Below are 24,286 nucleotides of genomic sequence, written 5' to 3' on the forward strand. Positions count from 1 at the left end.
TAATATTTACAATATTAATAATTTATATTATATTAAAAACTCAGTGAAGCTGAAGAAATGGAGGGGGGGAATACTTCTCTGTTAATGCTACTGCTCCTGGACTCCTGATTTTCTTCCTACAGTATGAAGACCTTTATTAATCCTTCAGTCAGTTTCTTGTGTCTCTGTAAATGAGGGGTTTTTTTAAAGTTTTTTTGTAGTTTTTGTAATGTACTGACAAGTATGTCAGATACATATGTGTGCCTTAACTGTTAAAAATGAATAGAACTGCATAACACTTAATTGCAGACATCTCTTGTAATCTGCCCCAGGTCTTGTGAGCCAATTTAAAAAATGGAATTTATTTTGAGAAATATTCATCTGTGAAAATGATAAAGATAGTGAAGCATTATATATACGCATCTTGTTTGTACAGTAACTTCAGTGTCTTTCTGTGACTTGCAGGAAGAAGCTTCTCTGCCCAATTTGCTAGTTGTTTGTGGGGATCATGGGATGTCTGAAACAGGTAGTCATGGTGGTTCTTCAGAAGGAGAAGTGCACACACCACTGCTGTTTATCAGCTCCGCTTTTGAAAAGAGAAGTGGTAAGGATCGAAGAAGCTCGACCTTTTTTAGAACACATTGCCATCTCTAATTTATATTACCTCTAGAATTCTTCCTGGAAAGACCTCTAGAATTCTTCCTGGAAAGTGCTTTAGTTTGTTCTACAGGTATCTGTCAAGGCCCATTCTGTGTGACCTAAAACTCTGGTTTTAGCTAAAGTTTGCATCTGTGTCATGGTGAAACCATGACTTAAGCTTTGTAACCACTGAGAGAATTGGGCATTTCTCAGATGAGAAATTTTGCAGCACTGTCCTACTTGGCTGTCGAAAGCTAATGAGATCTGTTTTCAGGATCCTGGGATACTGGTAAATGAATAGGATTAGAAGTAAAATCCTATTTGAAGGAGTTTTAAGTTTTGTCTTTCTTGGTCAGAATTTTTCCCTGGCCTCCATTCTTCCCTCTCAGACAGCCAGTTTAGAGGAGTGAATGACAATTTCTCGTGCTGAGAGTAACAGGAAAGAGGAAGAATTGCTCTTGTGAAAGGGTGAAAGATGACAGCAGTGAAAACATCACTATTGATTGCCAAGCGTTAAGGAAAGAGTATGGAGAATGAGCGTATTTACTGTATTGGCCGGGCAGTTAATTTTAAGTCACTGATGTGAGTTTATCTGTTTCTGAAACTCATTTTCTACTTGTATAATACAGCTTAAGGTAAGAGGAATGGTGTGGTAGAGAATCTTTAGTCTAATTTGTAGAGTCTTGCTTAAATAAACTCCTTGACTGAGTGAGTCAGTAAAATGTAGTTATACCAGGAGTGAATATTTTCTTCAAAATAATACTTCCCTCTGCCTTTCATTCTACCTCTTGCTCATTTCCATCTGATTTCCTTGCTTTTAAAGCCTGTTTGCAGAACCTTGCCTTGTTTATCTTGCTGGAGGTTCCTGCAGCACAGTGGAATTACATTTATCTGTCTGTCATTTATAAAGCTGTTACCCAGCTGCAATAGAAAGCATTGCTTGAGCAGTCATTGAACTCTTTTCAGATATAAAAACAAAACGAAGTCAAGAGCTGACCAAAGCTCTCAGGTAAGTTTTTGCTTTATAAATTTCACTGGTATGTGTTGACCACCAGGCCACATGAGTGTAGATTCTGTAAATGCAATCTCTTGTTCATTGGGATTAGTTTTTGCTAGGTTTAAACTGAACGTGCAGTTTTTACGATACAGTGAAATATATCTATTCACCTGTCTTTTGGGGTCAAGTTTGTCATTTCTAATTATGCCCATGTTAATATCGAGCAGCTTGCTTCTCATTGCTACAGTAATCAGAATTCTAGTGACTGCTTCTTATGATCCTACTGTAAACAAAATGTACTGTGCTTAATTTGGTAGACCTCAAAATAGTAATCCTGTGGGCTTTTGCATTTAGTATGCTGTTAGAATATTACTTGTGTAGCCTTCTACAGAGATGTGTCACCCATGATTGGCTAAATGCATTTGGTAGTTTAGGGTTTTTTAACCAGTTAAGAACTTGCCTTCAAAGATGAAATCAGAAAACTGCTGACATACAGTCACTCATGCAAAGCGGCTTTAGGGATTGTAGATGGCATTCTGTACCAGTATGGATTGATCAGAGCTAGATGAGAAATGAGAGAAGTTCTAATGCTTTTAAAGGGAGCCTTGAGAGTAATAAACACTGTATATATAATTCTTTCTGTACTGTACTTAAGTCAAAACACTCAATGCCTGGAGTTACAAAGAGAACGAAGTAAAAATAATAGAAAAACACTGTTATGTAACTAGTAAAGCACACAAAAAAACCATTGGCAAGACAATCTTGAACAAAAGGTTCCTTACGTTAGTGAAATCATTCACGTGTGTAGATGTCTGTGGGACTGAATGCTAATCCTGATAACTGCAGTAAGGTAATGGGATCCTGCACAGAACCCTTTAAAAATCACTGGGTTTGCCTACATGGATTTGGGCCTCAACATTCTTTACCTGACCTCTAATTCTGTTTGCCTAGCAACCTGATATTAATTAAATCTTGAGCTGTTTTCATTATATTGAGAAGCTTCTAGAATGCTGTCAGAATTATTTTAGATTCTTATTCTTCATTCATGCATTAAATTAGTTTACTGTAGTGCTTTCTATTCTTTCTAATGTAACAGTTATCAAACTCCCTTAGGATGTAGGCTGCAACTTGATATTAAGGTGATCTCCTGGACCATCTCTTTTCTTATTTTTGCTTGTATAACATTCATGTTGTGTTTACAATAGTTGCTGGCAAGTGACACTTGCTGAGAATTGAATAAATTTTGGTTTTACAACAGCAGAGGACAGCAGCTGAAAAAGATCCCTATGTAGATTACTTGAAATAGCTGATCTAACACTAATGAAAAAATTTTAAAACTAACAAGATGCCAGCTCTCTCTGGAGAAACAGAATGGGCCTATTGTTGAAATACCTTTTTTCCTCTCTTTTTTTTTTTCTTTTTCCTTTTTTTGTTGATTCTAGGTCCTCTCACCCAACCTGAACTTGTGCAACAAACTGATTTAGCTAGCACACTGGCAGTAGGTCTTGGTCTACCAATTTCAAGAAACAGTGTTGGGAACATTATATTGCCAGTCGTGGGAGGCAAGACAATGAGAGAACAACTACGTTTTGTGCACTTGAATGGGTTCCAGCTTAGCAGACTGCTGCAGCAGAATACACCTGCATATGAAAAAGGTAAATCAGCTAAAAAAACCCAAAAGTTACATATACAAAAGGAGATTGCTTATAACACAATTTGGGCTTTTAGGTTCAAGAGTATAGCATGGCACTGCAAATTAGCCATTCAGTTGAGAGCAGTGTTCAGAGAAACAATACTGAGTTCAGTCATTAGTGTAACCTACTCTGGCACATTGCCTCTGAATAAAGTTTTTTTAATGACCAGTACTACTCCTAGTAGGCAAAAGAGCAGAAATAACGATGAAAGAGTAAGATTACAGTAAAACTGCCAGTGTGGTTAAATCTCAGTGGTTTCATATCTGCTATTTTTGAGGTATCCTACATAGGGCACTGATTCTGAGCTATTTGGAGGAGTAGCACAATAGAGTGAATTTTCTAGTTTAAATAAAAAGATGCTTCAAGTAAAGCTGGGAAAGTTATCTTTTTAAAGAAAGTTTAGGGTAAGTTATCTTTTTATTTCATTCTTATGTATGAATTTACTTGGAGTGAGAACCTAGAGAACTGCAAAGTTGCCTATTAAAAATACACATAGGTGTGCATATATATGTGTGTGTGTGTATCTGGAGGAAAGAATAAAAAACAAGTGGAAAAAGTAAACCAAACCTAGCAAAATGTAGTATTTTGTTAGGAAGCGTGGTACAAACTGCAATATAAGTAAGCAAGTTAATATGATAATTATGTGAAAAAAATTGAGTCAGAGGATGAAGGAGAATATTTTACCATGGACTTTAGAAGATGTTAGGGAGGTGATCGTGCCCCTGTACTTGGCACTGGTGAGACCGCACCTCGAATACTGTCTTCAGTTTTGGGCCCCTCACTACAGGAAGGACATTGAGGTGCTGGAGTGTGTCCAGAGAAGGGCAACGAAGCTGGTGAAGGGTCTAGAGAACAAGGCTTATGAGGAGCGGCTGGGGGAACTGGGACTGTTTAGTCTGGAGAAGAGGAGGCTGAGGGGAGACCTCATTGCGCTCTACAACTACCTGAAAGGAGGTTGTAGTGAGGTGGGGGTTGGTCTCTTCTCCCAAGTAACTAGCGATAGGACGAGAGGAAATGGCCTCATGTTGCATCAAGGGAGGTTTAGGCTGGACATTAGGAAAAATGTCTTTACTGAAAGAGTGGTCAGGCCTTGGAACAGGCTGCCCAGGGAAGTGGTGGAGTCACCATCCCTGGAAGTATTTAAAAGACGTGTAGATGAGGCGCTTAGGGACATGGTTTAGTGGGCATGGTGGTGTTGGGTTGATGGTTGGACTCGATGATCTTAGAGGTCTTTTCCAACCTTAATGATTCTATGATTCTATGATTCTATGTTGTTGTCTTAAAGTGACTGTGAAGCTTGAAGTCCTTGTCACTTGATTTATAATCTGTTGAATCATTAAAATGACTGGATGAGAATGCAGAGCTGTGTTACAGCTATGAATAATTAAAGTGGGTAACAACGTAACGTTTAGCAAGATGATCATTGTAGGTCAAGAATTAATTATCTTTCAACATCACGGCTTCTAATCATAATTAAACCCTGTCCAGGAGTCTAACAAAACGAATGCCGCTTATGGTAGCAACATGTCAATAGCGGGACCCATGCCCCATGTATTCTGATATTTTTCTTCTGCACAGATTTCCTCATTTAACCCATTTGTGTCAAGTGAGGTAACTTGCCCTATTGGTGGAGTTCAGGATATGACTGTGTTACTGAAAATTCCAACACAAAACTCCATCTGACAGTATTTCTGCAAGCACTGGTGAAGCAGACTGAAGTTTCTACCAGCTTCTGATTTATATCTTCATTTTCATTTTATTTTTGCCGGGAACAACTTAATTTCAACTTGTAGCTTTCATCTGAGAAATGAAATACAAATAGCTGAGAATGGAAATGTGAGAAATTTTTATGCTACTTGCTTGTGACTGCAAACTGCTATTAGAGATGCTATCCTACTGGAAAGGGGTTGGGGGGCAAAGCATCCATGATGAGCTTCTCTCCTTTCAGTAGTGGAGAGTCTCAGTAACATGGAGCTAGATCCAAGTCATGGTAGCTTTTTTCACAGAGTCTTAAGGTGAATTCTCCCTCTCCATCTTCGAGAAGGATGCCCATTTTTATAAAGGGGTAAGAAGGAGGACCCTGGCAACTACCGACCAGTCAGCCTCACCTCTATGCCCAGTAAGATCATGGAGCAGATCCTCCTGGAAGACATGTCAAAACACATGGAAGACAGGGAGATGATTAGAGATGGCCAACATTGCTTCACCAAGGGCAAATTGTGCCTGACTAATCTAGTGGCCTTCTACAATGGAGTAACTGCATCAGTGGACAAGAGAAAAGCTTTGGATATCACCTACCGAGACTTCTGTAAGGCCTTTGGTACGGCCTTCCCCAACATTCTTGCTGCTGTATTAGAGAGAGGTGGGTTTGACGAATGGTCTCTTAAATGAATAAGGAATTGGCTGGATGGCCATGTCCAAAGAGTTATAGTCAACGGCTCAATGTCCGAGTGGAAACCAGTAACGAGTGGTGATGTCCCTGCCCATGGCGGTGGGGGTGGACTAGATGATCTTTAAAGGTACCTTCCCTTCCAACCTGAACCATTCTGTGATTCTATGATTGTAAGTTGGGAAGATGAGGAGGGAGAGTTGCCCCTTATGTGAGGGAGCAGTGGCAGTGCACGGAGCTCTGCCTGGGGGTGGATGATGAAACAGTTGAGAACTTCTGGGTCAGCATGAGTGGACAGACCAACATGGGCAATATTGTTATGGGTATCTGCTACAGACAGTCTGATTGGGAAGAGTTAGTAGGTCTTCAGACAACTTGAGGAAAGCCCCACCCCATCCGTGGTGCTCTTATGGTGCTTCAACCATCCTGTTTCAGTTCAGTTCAGACTGAAAAGTGGCTCAGCTGCTGGGCTCACATGGTTGTGTTCAGCAGCACAAAGTCCACCTGGAGGCCAGTCACTAGTGATCAACCCCAGGGCTTGACGTAGGCCGATACTGTTTAACATCTTCATTAATGACCTGGGCGATGGGACAGAGTGCCCCCTCAGCAAGTCTGCACACAATACAGAACTGGGAGGAGTGGTTGATACAGTAAGTGGGTGTGCTGCCATTCCTCAACAGGCTAGAGAAATGGGCTGACAGGAACCTCTTAAGATTCAGCAAAGGGAAGTGCAGAATCCTACACCTGGGAAGAAATAATCCCATGCACCAGTGCAGATCAGGTGCTGACTAGCTGGAAAGCAGCTTGGTGGAGAAGGACAAGAGGTCCTTGGGGACACCAACTTGAACATCAGCCAGCAACACACCCTTGTGGAAGGAAGGCCAACAGCATCCAAGGAGGACTGTCATCAGCAGCTCAATCCTTCCTCTTTCCTCAGCTGTGGTGAGACCATATCTGGCATCCTGGGTCCAATTCTGGGCTCCCCAGTACAAGAAAGGCATGGATATAATGTAGTGAGTGCAGCGAATGGCCATGAAGGTAATGAAGGGTTTGGAACATCTGTCATACAAGGAGGGGCTGAGGGTGCTGGGACTGTTCAGCCTGGATAGGAGAAGACTCAGCAGGGATCTTACCAATGTAGGTAATACGTTGTCATGGTTTAACCCCAGCCAGCAGCTGAACCCCACGCAGCTGCTCCTCATCCCCCCTCCTCTGGTGGGATGGGGGAGAATCAGGAGGGCACAGGTACTCGCAGGTTAAGATAAAAACAGTTTAATAATTGAAATAAAATGAAGTAGAACAGTAATAATAACAATGAGAACAACAACAATAGCAGAATATACAAAGCAGACAATGCACAATGCAACTGCTCATCGACCACTGACTGCGTGTCACGAACACGGTGAGCCCCTCCACGCCCCTGGTTTTTATACTGAGCATGATGTCACATGGTATAGAATACCCCATTGGCCAGCTGGGTCAACCATCCCAGCTGTGCTCCCCTCCCCCCCAGCTTTCCCTGCACTTGACAGGGCATGGGAGGCCAAAAAGAGAAACAAAAAGTCCCTGGTGCAAGCACCACCCAGCAACAACCAAAGCATCAATGGGCCATCAACGCGCCTCTCATACCAAACCCAAAACACAGCACACCCCCACAAGCTACTGGGAAGAAAGTTAACTCTGTCCCAGCCGGAACCAGGACATACGTGATGGGAGGGAATAAAGAAGATTGAACCAGGGTCTACTTGGTGGTGCCCAGTGAATAGACAGGAGGCAGTGGGCATAAATTGATATACAGGAAATTTTGTTTAAATGAAAGAAAACTTTTTTTGTGTAAGGGTTGTCAAACACTGTAGTGAGTTGCTCAGAGAGGTTGTGGAGTCTTCATACCTGGAGACATTCAAGACCTGACTGGACACAATTCTGAGCAATCTGCCCTAGCTCACCCTGCTCTGAGCTTTTGGCTTTTTTTTGTGGACCATCTGGACACTCATCAGAGTTGTGGTGACAAGTCTTGGGCCATACCATTTTTTGAATTCCACAGACAAGATATGCTGCCAGTTTTTTTGAGGGAAAAACGTCAGAAGATAATGCAATTAGACATCTCACTCACATTTGCTGCTGCAGGTTCAAGCTTTCCGATGCAGATTCTTGGCTAGTAACTGGTGGATCATAACATTTCAGTTGAATGCTAAGAAAAATGCCTATGACTGGAGCTTCAGTTTAAAGTGAAAGATACTTGGAGGGAAAGCCTAAGCCTTGCTGCCTTTTTTTTTCATGGGAAAATGCAGAATCCTACAACTCTTCAGCTCAAAAAGGGTAGGTTCTTCTGAAGGGGAAAACATGGAATTCCTGCGGAGAGTATTGTAATTTGCAGCACAGAGGTAGGGCACAAGCGGTTCGTACCTTGAATATGATGACTGAATCATGTAAGGAAAGATTCACCCATTGTAAGCTATAGCATAACATATACATTCATTTTTGGTGCAATGTGCATTTCTTTTTTAATACAAAAAGATGAATTTAGTTGTCAATTGAGATGAATCACAGCTTTACATGCTGTTTCATGAAGAAGCCATGGAGTTACCTGGATTCAGCCACTCCAATGTTAAAAAGAAAGTGGAACAGTACACAAAAATATCTTTGTCTTCAAGTGTGTTTTAAGTATATCTATTAATAAAGAGCAGAATGGAGGCAGCTCAGTAACGTTTTTCTTTTTTTTTTTTTTCCCCCAATGTTTGTTCATACAAACATGCATTTTCAAACCAAGAGGTTGTACAGCATTTCATGGGGTTTTGATTTATTGAGGTACAAAGGAATCTTCACCGTTAAACCTATCTTCACGTAAATTAAATTTTAAATGAGAAAGTTGAAGCTTGTCTAAGGGCTTGATTATTTTGAAAAAGACTGTTTGAAACATGCTAATAAATGCTAACATGAGGCATTAGGTTTTCTTTTGATAGAGATGGACACGTGCAGCTGAAAAAAAAGTCTGGAAAAGGAGAGTAAAAACAGCTGGCAAAAATGAAGAAGCTGAAAGGAGAAGTATCTAGAAACACACTTTGGGTTTCTGAGCAAGTACTTACCTTAGTGTAAGGTAGGCAGCTGTAGGTATCTAGTAATGCTTCCCTCATGTTCTGAACTTCTGAATATTCATCTGAATGATGAACTAGGGTTGTTTCTTTGAGGGGCGCTTCACAGTGGAATGAAGAGTTACACTTGAGAGCAAGTTGGATGTTATTAAAATAAGTGTCCACTTTTAAATTTGGAACTAATCCTGAAATTGTATTAGATGCATGTGTTGATTGAAATAATTTGATTGTTACTGCGAGATTTATATACTGAAACTGGAGAAGTCACTTTTACCTTATCCATTCTTTTCTTATGTTTATAATTTTTTTTTTAAATGAGTGCTGCCTGTGACTGGAACTAAGTGAAATTGTTATCAAACAGATGCTTGGGAGGCATAGCTGTTTGCTTGTGATAACATTGGAGGGAGGCTGAAGCAGAAAATGCTAATGTAATACTATGCAAGTAAACCATTGTCAGTTCTTTGGGAAACTTGTAACTGGGCAAGCTCGCTTTGGATTTTGCCTCAACTTTAGCTTGTCTTGTGAGTATCCCATGCAGGAGTGACTTGCAGATGTTACACACCGGTTACCAAAATGCTTCAACAACCCAGAGTCTATGGCCATCCTTACACTATAACAGAATTACTAAGTGTCACTGCCAAGGATTGCTTTGCACCAGCTTCATAGTCCAAATGCCTGAAGCCAAACTGCACTTCAGCTGTTAACTTTTCTATTACTGCTTCAAAATCTCGCATGCTGTGTGTTTAACTTTGTGTTACCAGCTGACTCTCATTAGCTTTGCAGCAAAATCGAGGTCCCTAATATGGTGTATGTGTCCTTTGATGTTTCCTCCAAACATCAGCTATTTGATCATTTCCCACTTGGCTTGTACAATATGGCCTGGATAATGAGTAGCTCCAGTGGAAAACGTGACTTTTTTCAGGATTTAAACCATTTGAATAAGTTTGTCCGGGAAACCTTTTGTAAGAGTAAATGAATGTTTTAATACGTTTGTCACTTTTAGAGGTCTTGATGTTTTATCAGGTTAGGGATTAATTGCTTTTATTCTGAGTAACTGGCTCATCATGGCTCATTGCTGCAGGAAGATAATGTAACTTTCTAGGTGTGAAAAAAGTTTTAACCCCCATAGCAATTTTTTTTATACTATACGAGCAAATATAAAAATATGATCACATCTCTAATTAATCCTCCTTTGTTCATGGATCCTCTTACCTCTTTTCTTTTTTCTTTTTTTTTTCCCCTCCTTAGATCCTGGATATGAACATTTTAAGATAGCAGAGAAGTCCCATGGTAATTGGATCAAACTGTACTTAGAGGGGAATAATTCAGAAATACTCTTAAATCTTGGCAAAAAGGTCCTGAAGCAATATTTGGAGGCCCTGAAGACTCTGAGTTCTTCACTAAGCAAACAAGTGGCACAATATGACATGTATTCGATGATGGTGGGGACTGTGATCATTATGGAGGTACAAAAATACATCTTTCTGTGAAAAAGCTAAGTGCACAAACGTAGAAGTTTCTGGTTTTTGACTACTTAGTGTATATTCTTACTGGTCTTTAGAATTACCGAGTATGAACTCTTAGAGTTGGCTGACTTTCTGCTTGGATGAGGTTGATATTCCTTTTAAAGTATAACTTGGACTTTAAAAGGATTTGAGAGCTTTTAATATAAGCTACTTATGTTTTGGTATAACTAGTTACAGTAAATATGCAGATGTGCTACAACTGAAATTACTCCTATATTAATTAGCCTTCTACTTTTTGAGTAACCTTAGTGCACTTAAAAAAAAAGGTCTGGCGAGTAAATTCCTACTTGTTCCTCTTTATCTAACAGTGAGCGTAGCTGCTCAGAACAGGCAATAACCTTGTGTGGGCAATTTTCACAGTTCCAAACGTTGTTCTTTGTACTGATAGGTGTAGAGCCCTGAAATAAATACTTGCTGTAAGGTGCTGGGTTGCCACTTCATGTCTCATGTAGGAATAAAGATAAGATATCGCATGTCTGGAATTTTAAGTGGTTCTCTGTAATTGATATTTTGGGCAAATCTCAAATGCTGGAAATATCCTCTGCAGTAATGCTTTGAGAAGAATGCTGAAGGGATACCATGCCTGGACACTGAACTTTTATGTACAGAAGCTTGCACTGACCTTTTAGATGACACAAGTGTCAACTTTTGTGAGAATAAGCATTGTTCCCTAGGATGGAAATACCTACTACAAGCTTAATTTAGTCCTTGTGTGTGTGTGGTGCTGTACAAGTCTGTGTAATTGCTGTAGACCTGGTCCTGTTCAGTGCCTGGAATGGATAACAGTACATGAGGAACTGTTTGGTATTTGAGTCTCCTTTGTCCTGTCAGGACTCTATGCCTCGTCCCATATGCGCTTTCTCTGTGTACAGAGTACATCTGAAATGTCTTTCTGATAGGCTGCGCAGTGGGGTTTATCACTCTGCTGACCTCTTCACAGGAATTAGTTCCACAGTGTCTTTGGGAGATGAGGTGGTAGGTTCTGTTCCTGCTCTACAGATGGCAAATTCGGAGGTGGACAAAGCTCACCTCAAAGCTGAAGTGCTTATATTTCTTTTTTGTTCCGTTGTTTTGGGAACCTATGCATTCAACCTCTTGACAGTTACTTTGGACCTGCAGCATTGGATTTCTTTTTTTTCTGGAATGCAGTTGTAGGTGCTTACTGTTTCTACAAGACAGATCTCAGGTATTTTACTCAGTGGGCCTTCATGAAAAGAAATATGCAGCTACTAACCATGAAAAGTTTGATTGACAAGAGCTTGCTCAGCATCACTGTGAGACTTGGTGCAAAACTGCTGGAATTTTTTCTTTTCTCCAGTGCAGTACCAAGAAACTGCCTTGCTTTCCAAAATCTTTTTGACGTTGATGAAAATACATCTTGATACGTATTTTCTACCCTCACTGAATAAATAAGGGTGCGGAATCTCACAGATGACTTCAGACTACACCATGCTATAAATGCCATTTATCCTGTATTTCAGATGAGGGGAATACCTCTGGGACATGAATTGATAACAGTGCATTTGCTCAAAAGAGCTAAATTTAGATTTGTAGATCACTACAATTTGAGCATTTTCCTATCATGAGTGCTGCCTTTGTTTTAATTGTAAGTGCTGTGTTAAAAGGTAAGACCTAAACCAGTTTGATACTGTGAAACCTCATATTTTCATAACCAAGTGAACCGTGTGAAGTAGAATATGAAGACGAAGGAAGACTACTGCAATGCATTGGATTTTTTTGGTCTACTTTACTATACCTCACTGTAATGTGGGAAAAATTTTAGACAGAGGTCTTCACAAGTGACGGTGAAAGATTACAGGTTGACAATGGTCTGATATAGTTTTTTTAATCTTGATTTGTTTTAATCTTGGCCTAGCACAAGCTGATTGAGCTCAGCCTAGTCCTAGCTCCATCTGTGCCCCTTGCAAAGCATTTTAGCATATGGCTGAATTTTCCCTTTGCTTGTAAGGGTTTGTACATGGGTTGCAGAAATTATTCATGGTATTATTCATCTCCACTGCTACAGTTACCTGAGAGGGTACTTGGAATTCTGCCTGATCTGTATGTAGGTTAGAGAAAAGGGAAAGTAAACCCAATAAATCAAATTAAGATGAGGAGAGGTACAAAAAATAAATACCGGGAGAATTCATTAGCTTGAAATGCAGCTTACACTTGTGTGATTGTATGAGAACTGTCCCTGGTCTGGGAAGCTATTTAACTCAGCAGGATCTCTGTGTATGTGTATCTCACACATTGTGCGATAAATGGCCTTTGGCAGAATGTGTATGTAACTTCAGGCATTTACAGATGACAAATAACGGGTCAAATTTGTTCATTTTGGAACTATTTTGATATTGGGAGTTAAAACTCTTACTTTGGCAGGGAATGAAGATCATGCATGTGATCAGTTATCACAGGTGAGGAGGCGCATGGTAATTTATTAAACTCTGGTAACTTGTGTGTCCAAGCCCTTAATAAATGAAAAAACACAATCTTTGATTCTCCCATTTATATAGTAATATCTCACTGGGGTCAAAAAATCCAGTGTAGTTCACAGGTTTTTTTGATGAAGTATGTATACTAGCAGAGTGACATGGATGACAACACTGGTTTTTTTGTGTGAGTTCTCACTGTGTTGGCTAACCCTAATTCTTCAAGTATTAATTCTCTTTTTTTTTCCAGGTTCTGCTGCTGCTTTTGCTCAGTGTTCCAAAAGCCCTGAGCAGCCGGGCAGAATTTGAAATGCCCCTCTCCCCTCCACTATTCTCTCTGCTGTTTTACTTGATGTGTCTGATGCTGTGTGCAGTTCACGTCATTGTATGCACATCGGCAGAAAGTTTATGCTATTTCTGCAGTATGTCCTGGTTAACAGCAGTTGGAGTGATGATGCTGATTTCTGCACTCATGTGCGGTATTTTATCTGCCATTGCAAAGATCTTTGAGAATTCCAGACTTCCACTGAAGGTAAGAGCATGCATTAATTACGGTTCAAAATGTTTTGCTCTTTATGGCATGTTTCAGATAAAGTTTTATAGAAGTTTTTTCTGTGTATACTTAAAGAAATTAAAGAAATTGTTATTTGTGATGTAATTTGAATAATTTAAGATTGTGATTGAAATGTGGTGTATTCACTGTGGCATGATACCGATTGCTATAATGAAGATCATAGAAGTGCTGATTTTTACATTACTTTAAGAAGTGTTCTAATTAGTGTAAATTATTTTGCAGTTGATTTTATGAGATCAGAAACAGTTATGCTGTGTACTAATTTTATGCTGTTACACAGTGATGTTTCACAATTGCAATTAAAGCAAGATGTATGATATTTTGCAACAATATGAACTGGTGATGATCTGTCCCTTCCTAAATACCACAGACATTAATGCTCCAAGACTAATAAGAAAATACTTTGCCAGTACCCTTTCTTATATTGGTATTCTTAATGCTTTTTTAGAAATAGTTTTGAAACTGTGACACAGGGAGCAAAATTAATCTGTCTCTTCTATGTTTGAAGTTTTTTTAACTTTTTAAGTTTTTTAAGTTTAAGAAATTGAGTTTGTTACACTCTTTGGAATGCCCAAAAATGTTCTCAGTTATGCGAGTAGTTACCTTCTGTAAAGTACTTGATGAATTATGTTGTTGTATTGAATAGAATTCAGGTAATTCCAAGGAAATAGAATTTGCAATGTCTTACTCTTCTTTCGTTGTGAAACTTAGTATGCCGAGAATTGTCAGTCACACCCTAAAATCAGCTTCTAGGTGTTTTTTTCGGATGCTTGTTAGTCTTATCTTTCAAAGGTCTCTGAAATTCAGTAACTTTAATGCTCATAGCTTTCTATTCAATGGTGCAACTTCTGTGCAGTACAGTCCTTTGTCAGTCTGGGTTTCTTTGAATCATGTTTGAGGTTTTAGTACCTTTTTTTTAAGTGTGACAACGTGTGGCAAGTACATTGCTTTAATGATATGATGACATATTCCTTCAAGCTAAAAAGCAAACTTTTGACTTAGAGAAACATTTAATAAGTGCTATGTTTCATATAATTCAGAAAATTCACTACTCCTGAGTGGAGATTAATATTGCAGTCTGTGCAGCTATATGCTATAATTCCTGAGCTTAATTATAAATTTAAATTCTTATAAGTAAGACTGCTGATTTTTATTATTCGAACTATACCAGTTTATAATTTTGTTTCTCTAATTTCTGAATTTGTGTTATTCCTTCTTGGAAATGCTGCTTTTCTGAGAGAAGCCTTGGACTAAAAGTAATGCCCTTCTCTCCTGAAGACAGCTTTCCACCCCTCTTCCCCCCCCTATTTTTCAATTTTCTTTAGTGCAATTCATTTATTATTTAAAGTGATTAAAAAGGGAATTGTTGATAGAACATGGTGTTTCGTTCTTATGTTTATATTTATCAGCCACATAAGATTTAGGTGTGTCTGTCGATCATTTAGATAGACTAAAATAGAGTAACAAGTCAGCTAACAACGTCTGCTTAATGAAATCAGGGAAAAAAGTTTCATCTCAGGTATAGCTGCTAACAGAACAGCCTTTGTAAGCGTAAATCACAGTTTGCTTTTGGTACTGAAAATTTTTGTGTCAAAGTAGTGTTAATGTTTTGCTGTCAAAGCTAGTGATGCTTGTGTGGGTTTTTTTTAAAGGCAAATAAAAGAAGAAAGTAAAATTAATCAATGTGAATGGAGAAATCTGCTGAATGAGATGTCTAGTTGTACAGTTTATTAACGCTGTTGGTACTTAGGGGCATGTTGGTCTTTAAATGGACTCAATTCACTTCTGCCATTTCTGAGTTGTTCTTCAGGGCCTTTATTAGCTTTCTGTATTTTATTGTAAAAGAGATAGAAATTATTCTTAGAAAAAGTAAAAGAATATGGTCTTGAAATAATAGTTAATGATCCAGTGTATTCTGTAGAAATTTTGCGTTTACTTGCTGTGCAATGATATGGAAGACAAGCTCATTTTTCATCTTAATTGTTACCAGTTTTTGTAATTCTAGCAAACAGTAAGAACCTAAAAATGATGACTGTCTAGACCTGCGTAAAATTTACAGACGTTCCACTTCAATAGAGTTGAGAGCAATGACAACGGATTATAGCTTTCTCCTCCAGATAGATAGTCTGAAAGCAATTCAGTCTGTCTGTGACCAGAAATCTTTGTTACATGGCTAGAGATGAGTTAATTCCTTGTGAAACCCACTACTGTGGGAGTAACTTTAAAATAACTTCATATGACCCAGGAAAAATGCTTTCCTACTAGATCAAAGACTGGAATCTAGGAAGATGCTGCTATTCCTTGGCTGTTACTAAATTTAGAATAGGCTGTTACCAAGTATTGGTTGACAGGTACGTGCTCTGCCTTTTTAGTTTGGCCTGAGTCTTAGGGTTTCATTTCCATCTGTTCTTGGCACGTTTTCATCCTTGTTGGTGAGAGACAGCTGCTGGTGTGAACAACTTCCTGCAGATGGCTTATATATTGCTAATACAGCTGCTCTGTCAATGATCACAGCAACAATTGCAAAATGTCTCCTGGTATTCAAAACTTGAGTTGGTTGGAAAGGCTTTTCGTATGAAAAGAATTAATTGCTAGCTCCCTGACAGAGGCAAATGATTCCTCAAGGAACACATAAAAAGGAGCATATAATCCATGCTGTTCCGCTTTTAGAATGAATCTTTCTGAGGAACTTTAGAGGAGGAAGTGCCATTTCGTTACCCATAATTTTTTGGCCATTTCTCATGATCCCACCTAGCCAGTAATGCCTAGGGAGCATGGACAGGAGTATGTGTGAGAAGTCTGTATCTATCCGTTCTATTTCAGTTTTCTTCCTTCGCCACCCCTGCTTTGTCTGTACATCTGCCTTTGAGGACAAACTGAGCAAAACTGGACAAAATGATTAGAAATTATATCCAGGATGCTGTATCCAGTTTCATATCTTAGGTTTCTGCGTTTGTTTGTTTTTCTAAGGCTGGGGCAGATAGAAATAAAAAATACTGAATTCTCCATCCCAGATCTGTCTGTGATCATATTCCTACCTGAGACAGATCTGAAAATGTGGGAAGCTGAAGTATGTCTTATGAAGTGTAGGCAATAGTAATTCTGGTTAAGGCAGACATGATTTTGTATCCAGACCTATAGAAATCTGTTTTCATCATCCCATCTTCAATCCTATTCCATAGGTGACTGGATTGCTAGATATATATCTCATCTCATCAGTCAGATAGGCTTTGCTGTTTCTGTTCAAGATCCAAAGCAAGCTTGAAATATTTTGTAGATTTAGTTAGTAAGTTCCTCCATTCCAGACATGTATAAAAGCTGTGACATGGATATGATTTACATTTTCACCAGTCTCAGAGCTGTTGCAGAATGATATGGTGGGTTTTTTTTCAGGTGACTGCTTATGCAAAGATAGAACCTGGAGAATGTGAAAGGAGCAGTGGATAATCTGGTGTTGCTTGTAGTGTGGATGTGAGAAGTTATTTACTGGTAACTGGGGCACAAACACTGTAATTCACAAACATTCATGTCCCACCTTCCATCCCCTTTTCTGACAGAATACCTAGACTTTGGGGGAGAAACTGGTTGTCTGTATATGCTGTGCATGGATCTTGAGGGGCCTTCTTTGTGAGTTAGGAGAATTACGCTAAGATGTCTCTGACTCCAAGTGTCTGTGACCTGTGCATCTCCACAGTGCAGATTTGCGTATGGGCTCCACTTCTGAAAGAGCTCTGAAGCCCTGCTCTTCTGATGACAGGAGTAGAATCCTGAATCAGGTTTTGCCAGTTAAAAAAGCTAAAAGCCTTTTCTAAGCTCATGCTATGTGATAAAATGTAGGTATTTTAAAAGTAATTAAGATAAGCTCTCCTGCTAATGGCTTCAGAGCTCTTTTCCTTCAAATTGTTTCCGTTCACATCTAAAGATTTCTCTGAAGTGCTTCTCATTTGTAATGTTTTTTTCCCCACAGTGGCTGAATATAGAAACTGATTACCAAGTTCGTGAATTTTCTGAAGACCAGTGCAGGCAGTGTTAGCATCTGCTTCCTGACTGTTATTTATAGGTTCTGATTACTATGTTTCTAGCAGCACCAGTTCCTTCTTTTAATGACACTTCAGGCTTTAAATAGTTCTGCAGCCCTTTACGGATTCCAGAAAATCATCAAAAATTTTAGCTTGTTGTTCATAGCTTCACTCTAATTGCTTGGTAGTTGACTTAAGTACGGTATTTACTACTAGTAGTTGTATTTTTTTTCCCTATTTCTCATAGAAATCAAAACCAATAGTTTTTTGAAAATAGAACACAAAAGTTAAAGCCTGTCAAGTATAGCTTTTGAGAATTTTCATTGTGTAGAATTATGGTGTTTTTTTCAAACACCATAAACAAAATGTCCTTCTTTCTGTTAATTTTAAAATACCCTGTTCTTTTAAAAATATTTTTGTTTTTCCTCCTCTTTTGATATTCTTTACTGAATTGAACCATAAAACATTTTTATGCAATTGTACCCAGAAATTTTTTTGCATTTATTTGACTTGGATGGAAAAAACGGTGATTGGATGGTGCCTTTACGGGGTAGCTTTCAAAAATCATCCCAAACTGCTGTGAAAATGGAGGAGCAAGTGTGGTCTGTAGTACTCTGTCTTAGGAAAGTTATCATCATTGGGAATCAAGACTGGGTGCAGGGAGCTCAAATATCAGAAGGGAACAGAATGATAAGTATTTAAATTTTGGGTGATGGTGAGAACGAAAAGTAAAACGTTTCTCATCTGAAAAGTGAATGTAAAATTCCTCAGGCATTAACTATGGATGGTCAATTTTTGTGAAGAAGAGCTTTACTCTCAACCACACAGAAGCCACATAACTGGAATTGGACCCAGAAGATAGACTACAGGAGGTTTTATTTCCAAGTGAAGAAAATGTAAGTTTCATGGGCAGAGATACATATATTCTGTTGTTTATGTACAGGCACTTCTGCAAGCTAGCAAGATATGTTCAAGGATAGGGCAAAGAGGTCAGTTTCTGTATTACTTAATTACCAATGCTGATACATCAGATGTTAAAGCTACCTTGGCTTGGCAGATTATAGCTTAAATTGAAAGCCTGGTATTTACAAATTTCTAAACTAAAGATTCTGCATTAAGTTTGTTTGCCAAGATATCGGTGCGAGTCATACAAGTCTTTTAGTATCTGGAGTGCCTACTGAGTTCCCGAGAGTTGGAGGTGTTCGGCAGCTAGAAAGACAGAGCTGTGAATATCAGAGTAGGACCTACATTTCCGTGCGTGTAAACCAGATCTAAAAACTAAGTACAATCTAAGTAATCTAAGGTCAGGATGTATAAAAAACTGTAATGATGGCATTCCTAATAGGCCACAATTCATATATGAGGAATTACCAGTAAATTTAGAAAAACTTGATGAAGCTATTTTCAGTATTTCTTAGATCATGAAGGCTCGGGAGGTTATAATTTGCAGGATAATTTTTCATTTTGCATAGTGACTAACTCTGGTCTGAAATGTGGTGTGTCAATAAATGCCATTGGACTTTAACCCTTTCGTGTGAATATAGGAGTAAATTTTTTCTCTGGACAACTCTGGAGTTGTGAGAGTCAAACAAGCAGGCAAGAAATATGGATTCCTGACACTGGGACATTTCACACTGACGCCATCATTTTCATGAGGCTTTTGCATGTTCCCCATTGATAATACATCACTTCTTCAGTTCTCGTATCAGTGCTGACAGGAACAGATACAAGAGAGCAATCCTTATATAGATTTTATGTTATGTCTTATAAAGAAGATGAATTGTATTGGAGACTGGTTCATTCTCATTTGTTGAGGATCTCAGATTCCTTTGTCTCTGCAAGCAGATGGTGCTTACGTGCTCACTCATTATTTAGTTAGCCAAGATCTTTAAGGTGAGCATGGTGGAATTATTGGCGTTTAAACTTTTTGTAGTTTAGTCATGTTCTTGTCTCAGCTTTGCGAATTTCATGGTCTTTGGTCTCTGCACAAACTACATCTCTACCTTGTACTTCTGTTCCAGAATGTAGCTTATGGTATTTGATTTCCAGAGTAGAATACTAAACAAAAAAGAGTGTCTTTAGAACACCAAAGAAATTTCAAATGCTAGTAAATTTGGATTGGGTCTGGGCAGTTTTTCAGATTATGACTGTTCTTGTGCTAAATTTTTAGTGGTTTTTTCCCCTGTTATTGTTGTGTGTAACCTCATGGGGATTTTTTGTTGATTTTGTTATTGCTTGTGTTTTTTTTTAAGTGAAGTGACTTCAGTGTAATATATTTCTTTAACAACACGAGAAATGGAGGTGATGTGAATAGGTGATAATGTTAACTATACCTCCTGCATTCTTTCACATAAATCTTATAAAATCTTGATTTTGCAGAAGTTTTTGTCAAAGCAAAATTCCAGATAGTGTTAACTAGCTTCTTGCATCAAGTGTGTTTGTTGTCCTCTCCATGCTACATGATCTTGCTTATTGAACAAAAATACATATAATGCCATCAGTAAAACTTAAGTGAAACTTGTATCTAAGATGTTCAGGGATATTTGTATTGTTTACACCCATTTTCTTGTTACTTGCTCTAAGATTAGTGAGTTTCTATATTGTTCTAACAAATTATTTAAACAGTTCAGGAATCATAGTACACTGTGCATCTTTGAATGTGAGTATGTTCTCTGTGAGCTTTATCTATATGAATATTCAAGACAATTTTTTTAAAGTTTGTTCATAAGGTCAAATGTAGGAGGAATGATGTGGTTGAAGTGTGCAGTTAAAGAAATTAACGTGAAAGTAGGTTCAGAGATCTTTGCTCTGAAGTAAAAATGGCATGCAGTAGCTTTGATTTGGCTTTTAAGTTGTTATCAGGTGTTTAAAATACTGGTTTAAGAGATACTCTTTGATATTCTCTAGTAGAGAAAAAATTAATGAGAAAATAAAATGGTAGAGAGTGATTTTTGACAGTGTCTTTCCCAAAATGCTTCACAAGTATTATTTATTAAGGTATGTTAGAAAGCCCCTGCTGGCTCTGGTGGCCTCCAGGGCTGGGGCATTTGTCCTGCCTTGCTGCTGGAGCCCATCTCTGGCTCAGACTTTGAGCAGAAGTTAAACAGAGGTCCCTCCAGTCAGTGGCCTTGTGACCTCTCACACATAGATGCGCACTCTGGGCCCTCCAGTTTCTGAAGCACACCTACAGGCTGGGTAATCCATGGTCTCTTTTCCTGTTGCTGACACCCTGACCTCTCTTGCACTCTGATCCCTCCAGCTGCTGGCACCTCGGGCACCCAGTCCCGATGGCCTGTGCTCCCCACTCCAGTCTCTGGCACGTGGACCCTCACACACTGCAGTCACTGGCACTACAGGCGTGTGGGTCCAATGACTCGTATTCCCGCTTGAGTTGCTGGCATTTGCTTTTACTTGCTCTGGTCTCAAGTTGCTGGTGTGCAGGCTTGTCCCCAGTTGCTTGCAGTGAGACCTTACATCACCCACAGGTGGGACAGGGAGTAGAGTGGCACAGAAAGATAGTTAGGAGAGGATTTAATAAGATGGGGTAGACCGCAGTGATCAGGCACAGGGCTCAGTCAGAGGAGTGCACTGACTGGCGCCTACTTATACGTGACTCTGGCCCCTTGATCCTTCCTCCTCTCACTTTGCCCCCCACCTCCAGCCTGTTCCTAACCAGCCCCTCTCTCCCACCTTTGACTTTTCTGAAGCATTGCTTAATGAGTTTGCATACAGCCACAGGCGCCCTCGGATATCTGTAATGCTCATGTTCTGTCACTTCTCCCTTATCTGTTACGAAGTCCAGGCTGATGCTCTTCAGAGCTATGCCTGTGGTTTCTTAATGGCTTGTCAATTAATGGCTGAAGAGTTTTGGTCACTTTATGATCTCCCTTAGTGCTTACTTATCAGGTTTATGTCTCTGTGTGGTCTTTTTATGGCTTTCCCTGTTACTTCATATTCCCTGTGAGCTGAAAAGGTCCTTTATCTGATAACGTTAATGAACCAGATGCTCTCACCTTTCACATGCCCTTACACTCTCTTTTTAGCCATATCATCAAGGGCAATGATGATGAGGCAATTCCAAGTAGCTGCTGTGAACAGGAAATTGAACTAATGGAGGCATTAGACAAAGCGTATTATGGTTTTAGATAGGCACAGCATGTGAAGTAAATAATAGATGGATAAGGTTTTAAGTAGATTTTATGATGAAAGATACATTTCAAGCTAAACAAGATTAAGGGGTACCATCAGACTGTCTGCAAGTAACTTTTGTTAATTTGAGTAGTGAAGGCTGTCACTGTACTGAGTTGAGGGTAGCGCAGATTTAAACTGTTAGAAAATTACCTATTATCTGTATCTCAAATTTGATTTCTGCAGGATTTCTATTTTTACTTCTACAAATGTGCAACGGGGAGAGAGCTTGTCTCAAACCTTCTGCCACAGGGTGGTAGTGAATCTTAACCTGTACAGTTGTGATGATAATTCATAGAGAAGTTTTTTCCCTTAAACAGAATGTCATTTTGAACAGTATGATTATGCTGCAATGCTAGCTAAATAGGCCACACTAAAATTATTCTTTTATAAATTTTGGGGATTTCTCAAGATAGAAATAACTTGTTTCACTGTTTATTTTGTTTTCTTAGAGGAAATTCCTGTAAGCATATTATGAATGTTTAAACAAGTGAAATTTTTATACACTTTCACCATTGCTATATTTTTTTTGTTTGCAGTATCCCGTTGTGTCCAGTTCCAGCTGGTCAGAAGTAGATGTGCTGATTCTGACTGGAACAATTGGCCATGTTTTGAGTTTGGGGGCAAGCAGTTTTATAGAAGAGGAACATCAAACCTGGTATTTTCTTATCAATACGCTTTGTTTGGCCCTGTGTCAGGAACTTTGTAGAAATAATTTTCTTCTGAAAGAATGCGACCCTCAACATAGCACCACTGTGAAACAAAATTTTGATAGTATCGGGGAAGCCTCTGAGTGCAAGAATATAGACATTCCAGCAGCAGGTAATTCAAAATTGGGCAAGGCCACGTCTTCAGCTGAATTCATAAAAGGATCAGATAAGTGGATAAGTTTAGCAAGTCCATGGATCATCCTTATCTGCTGTCGGCTGCTTCGATCCTTGAATCAGACGGGTGTCCAGTGGGCTCATCGGCCAGACTTTGGACATTGGTTGACAAGGTGAGTACCTTATTTATTGTTATACTTTCTGTATTATTTAAAAATTAATGTATGTTTCATTTGGTGAAATATGTATACATTTCTATACAGTCACTGTTTAGAAAGTGCTGTAAACATGCAAAGCGGGTAAACAGTGAAGCAACATAAGGAATTTTTCACTGCTATTTCATGCAGGAGTAATTCCTTGTGTACTATCAATAGTTTATAATATTTGCCCTGCACCATGACTTGTCTAATTAATGCCAATTATACACGATAGTTTTATCAGAGGCAAAAAGTAAATATTTTCCATGTGAAAGTCAACAGCGTCTGATTTGGGAAATTAAAAATTGCTTAATAGAATTAAACCCTTGAAATTAAGGCAGAAGGTTCTGCTCAATTCCAAACTTTATGAAGTTGCAGGAGAAGATAGTGCACATAGAATTCTTCCCCGTCTATCATAGACATTTAGCGTGTGGGTAGAAAACTGAAGGAATTTTTCAAGTGTAGTATGATAAACAAGAAAGGAAATTTTTTACAACATGAAGTATACTGGAGAAGGGCTTCTACTTTTTCTACTACCTTTTAGTATTTTGAAGAACTACAACCATTATTCAGTGATAAAAAGTACTTGATATTTGAACTGTCTTCTGCACTTCAGCTGGTGGACAGAGAAGCAATACCTTGTGACTGCCTAGTCAAGGTTTTGCAGACAGCAGATGGAGAGGCTGTGCTGTGTGAGATAAAGAGATTTCTTGCCAGTATCTTACAACACGTGGATGAAATGTCATTCATCATTCGTTAATAGGGACATGAGCAAATGAACTAATATGAGACTTGTTACTTACTGGCAGCCTCACGGATAAAATGCTAATTGCTGTGACAGGCATGAGCACTGAAAGACATGAGTTATGAGGGAATTTATCGCAATTTAGCAGTTGTTCTATACCAAAGCTTTCACCATGCATTCCTCCTCTTGAGATGACGTAAGGGATTGAGGAAGGAATGTCATATTCCCAACGTTAAGTCCACATGATAGGGAACTCCTTCATTATGAGCTAAGCTGGTGTGTGAGCAGAATTAGGTGTGATTTGGTGCGACTGGGAGGATTTTTATAATTAATCCTGAGCATTTTCCAAATTTCTATTTGCCCAATAACTTCCTGAGCCAGATGTCTTCTTCAGATTGTCACCCCTTTTCTTTGGAGTGTACTAGTACCACGATGCCATGAAACAAGGACTTGATATTCTTGCAGCTGAAAAACTGCGTTTGTTTCAGAGATGTGCTTTTGCTCATATTGTTCCCTAGGAATGTTTATTGACACTTGGAAATGTTACCAGCCTTGTAGAAATTGCGTGTGCATGCCTGGACTTAACTTCCAAAGATCCTGTCTTGGTTAAGCTTGCTCCCACCTCTGATTTCCTGGTGCTAGGTATTCCTATAGAGCGTCAAAACCTGTTACAACCTTGGGCTGTGGGGACTCAGAGACAGCACAGGTAGAACGTAGTTTGCAGCTAGGACAGGTGCTTCTAGAGCTTCCTGATTTATAACAAAAGCTGGGAAATCCTGTATGCCCAGCTCTAAAACTATTGTCTGTCAGGAGCTTCCCAGCAACTCACTCAGGTAAACCAAATGTTGTGGTTTAATCCCAGCCGGCAACTAAGCACCCCACAGCCACTCGCTCACTCCCCACCCTGTGGGAGAGAGCACACATACATAGAAGAAACATTGCTTTGATGAAGATATATCAAAATTATTTCCAGTATTATTTTAACCTTTTA

The 24,286-nt window shown here is 39.1% G+C and overlaps 1 protein-coding gene across 1 annotated transcript; it reads left to right on the plus strand.

Annotated features, from left to right (window-relative positions):
- Positions 1 to 444: 444 nt before the first annotated feature.
- Positions 445 to 22,526, plus strand: LOC104076876 (GPI ethanolamine phosphate transferase 2-like; the record flags this gene model as incomplete). The annotated part of the gene is made up of 5 exons (XM_009577891.1): positions 445 to 583; positions 3,058 to 3,270; positions 10,039 to 10,256; positions 12,999 to 13,280; positions 22,069 to 22,526. Coding segments are annotated over 5 exons (1,310 nt in total), but the record flags the coding sequence as incomplete, so codon positions are not given.
- Between the last annotated feature and the right edge of the window lie 1,760 nt (positions 22,527 to 24,286).

Source organism: Fulmarus glacialis, unplaced genomic scaffold, assembly GCF_000690835.1.
Source record: "Fulmarus glacialis isolate BGI_N327 unplaced genomic scaffold, ASM69083v1 scaffold15525, whole genome shotgun sequence".
In the NCBI taxonomy this organism is placed as follows: Eukaryota; Metazoa; Chordata; class Aves; order Procellariiformes; family Procellariidae; genus Fulmarus; species Fulmarus glacialis.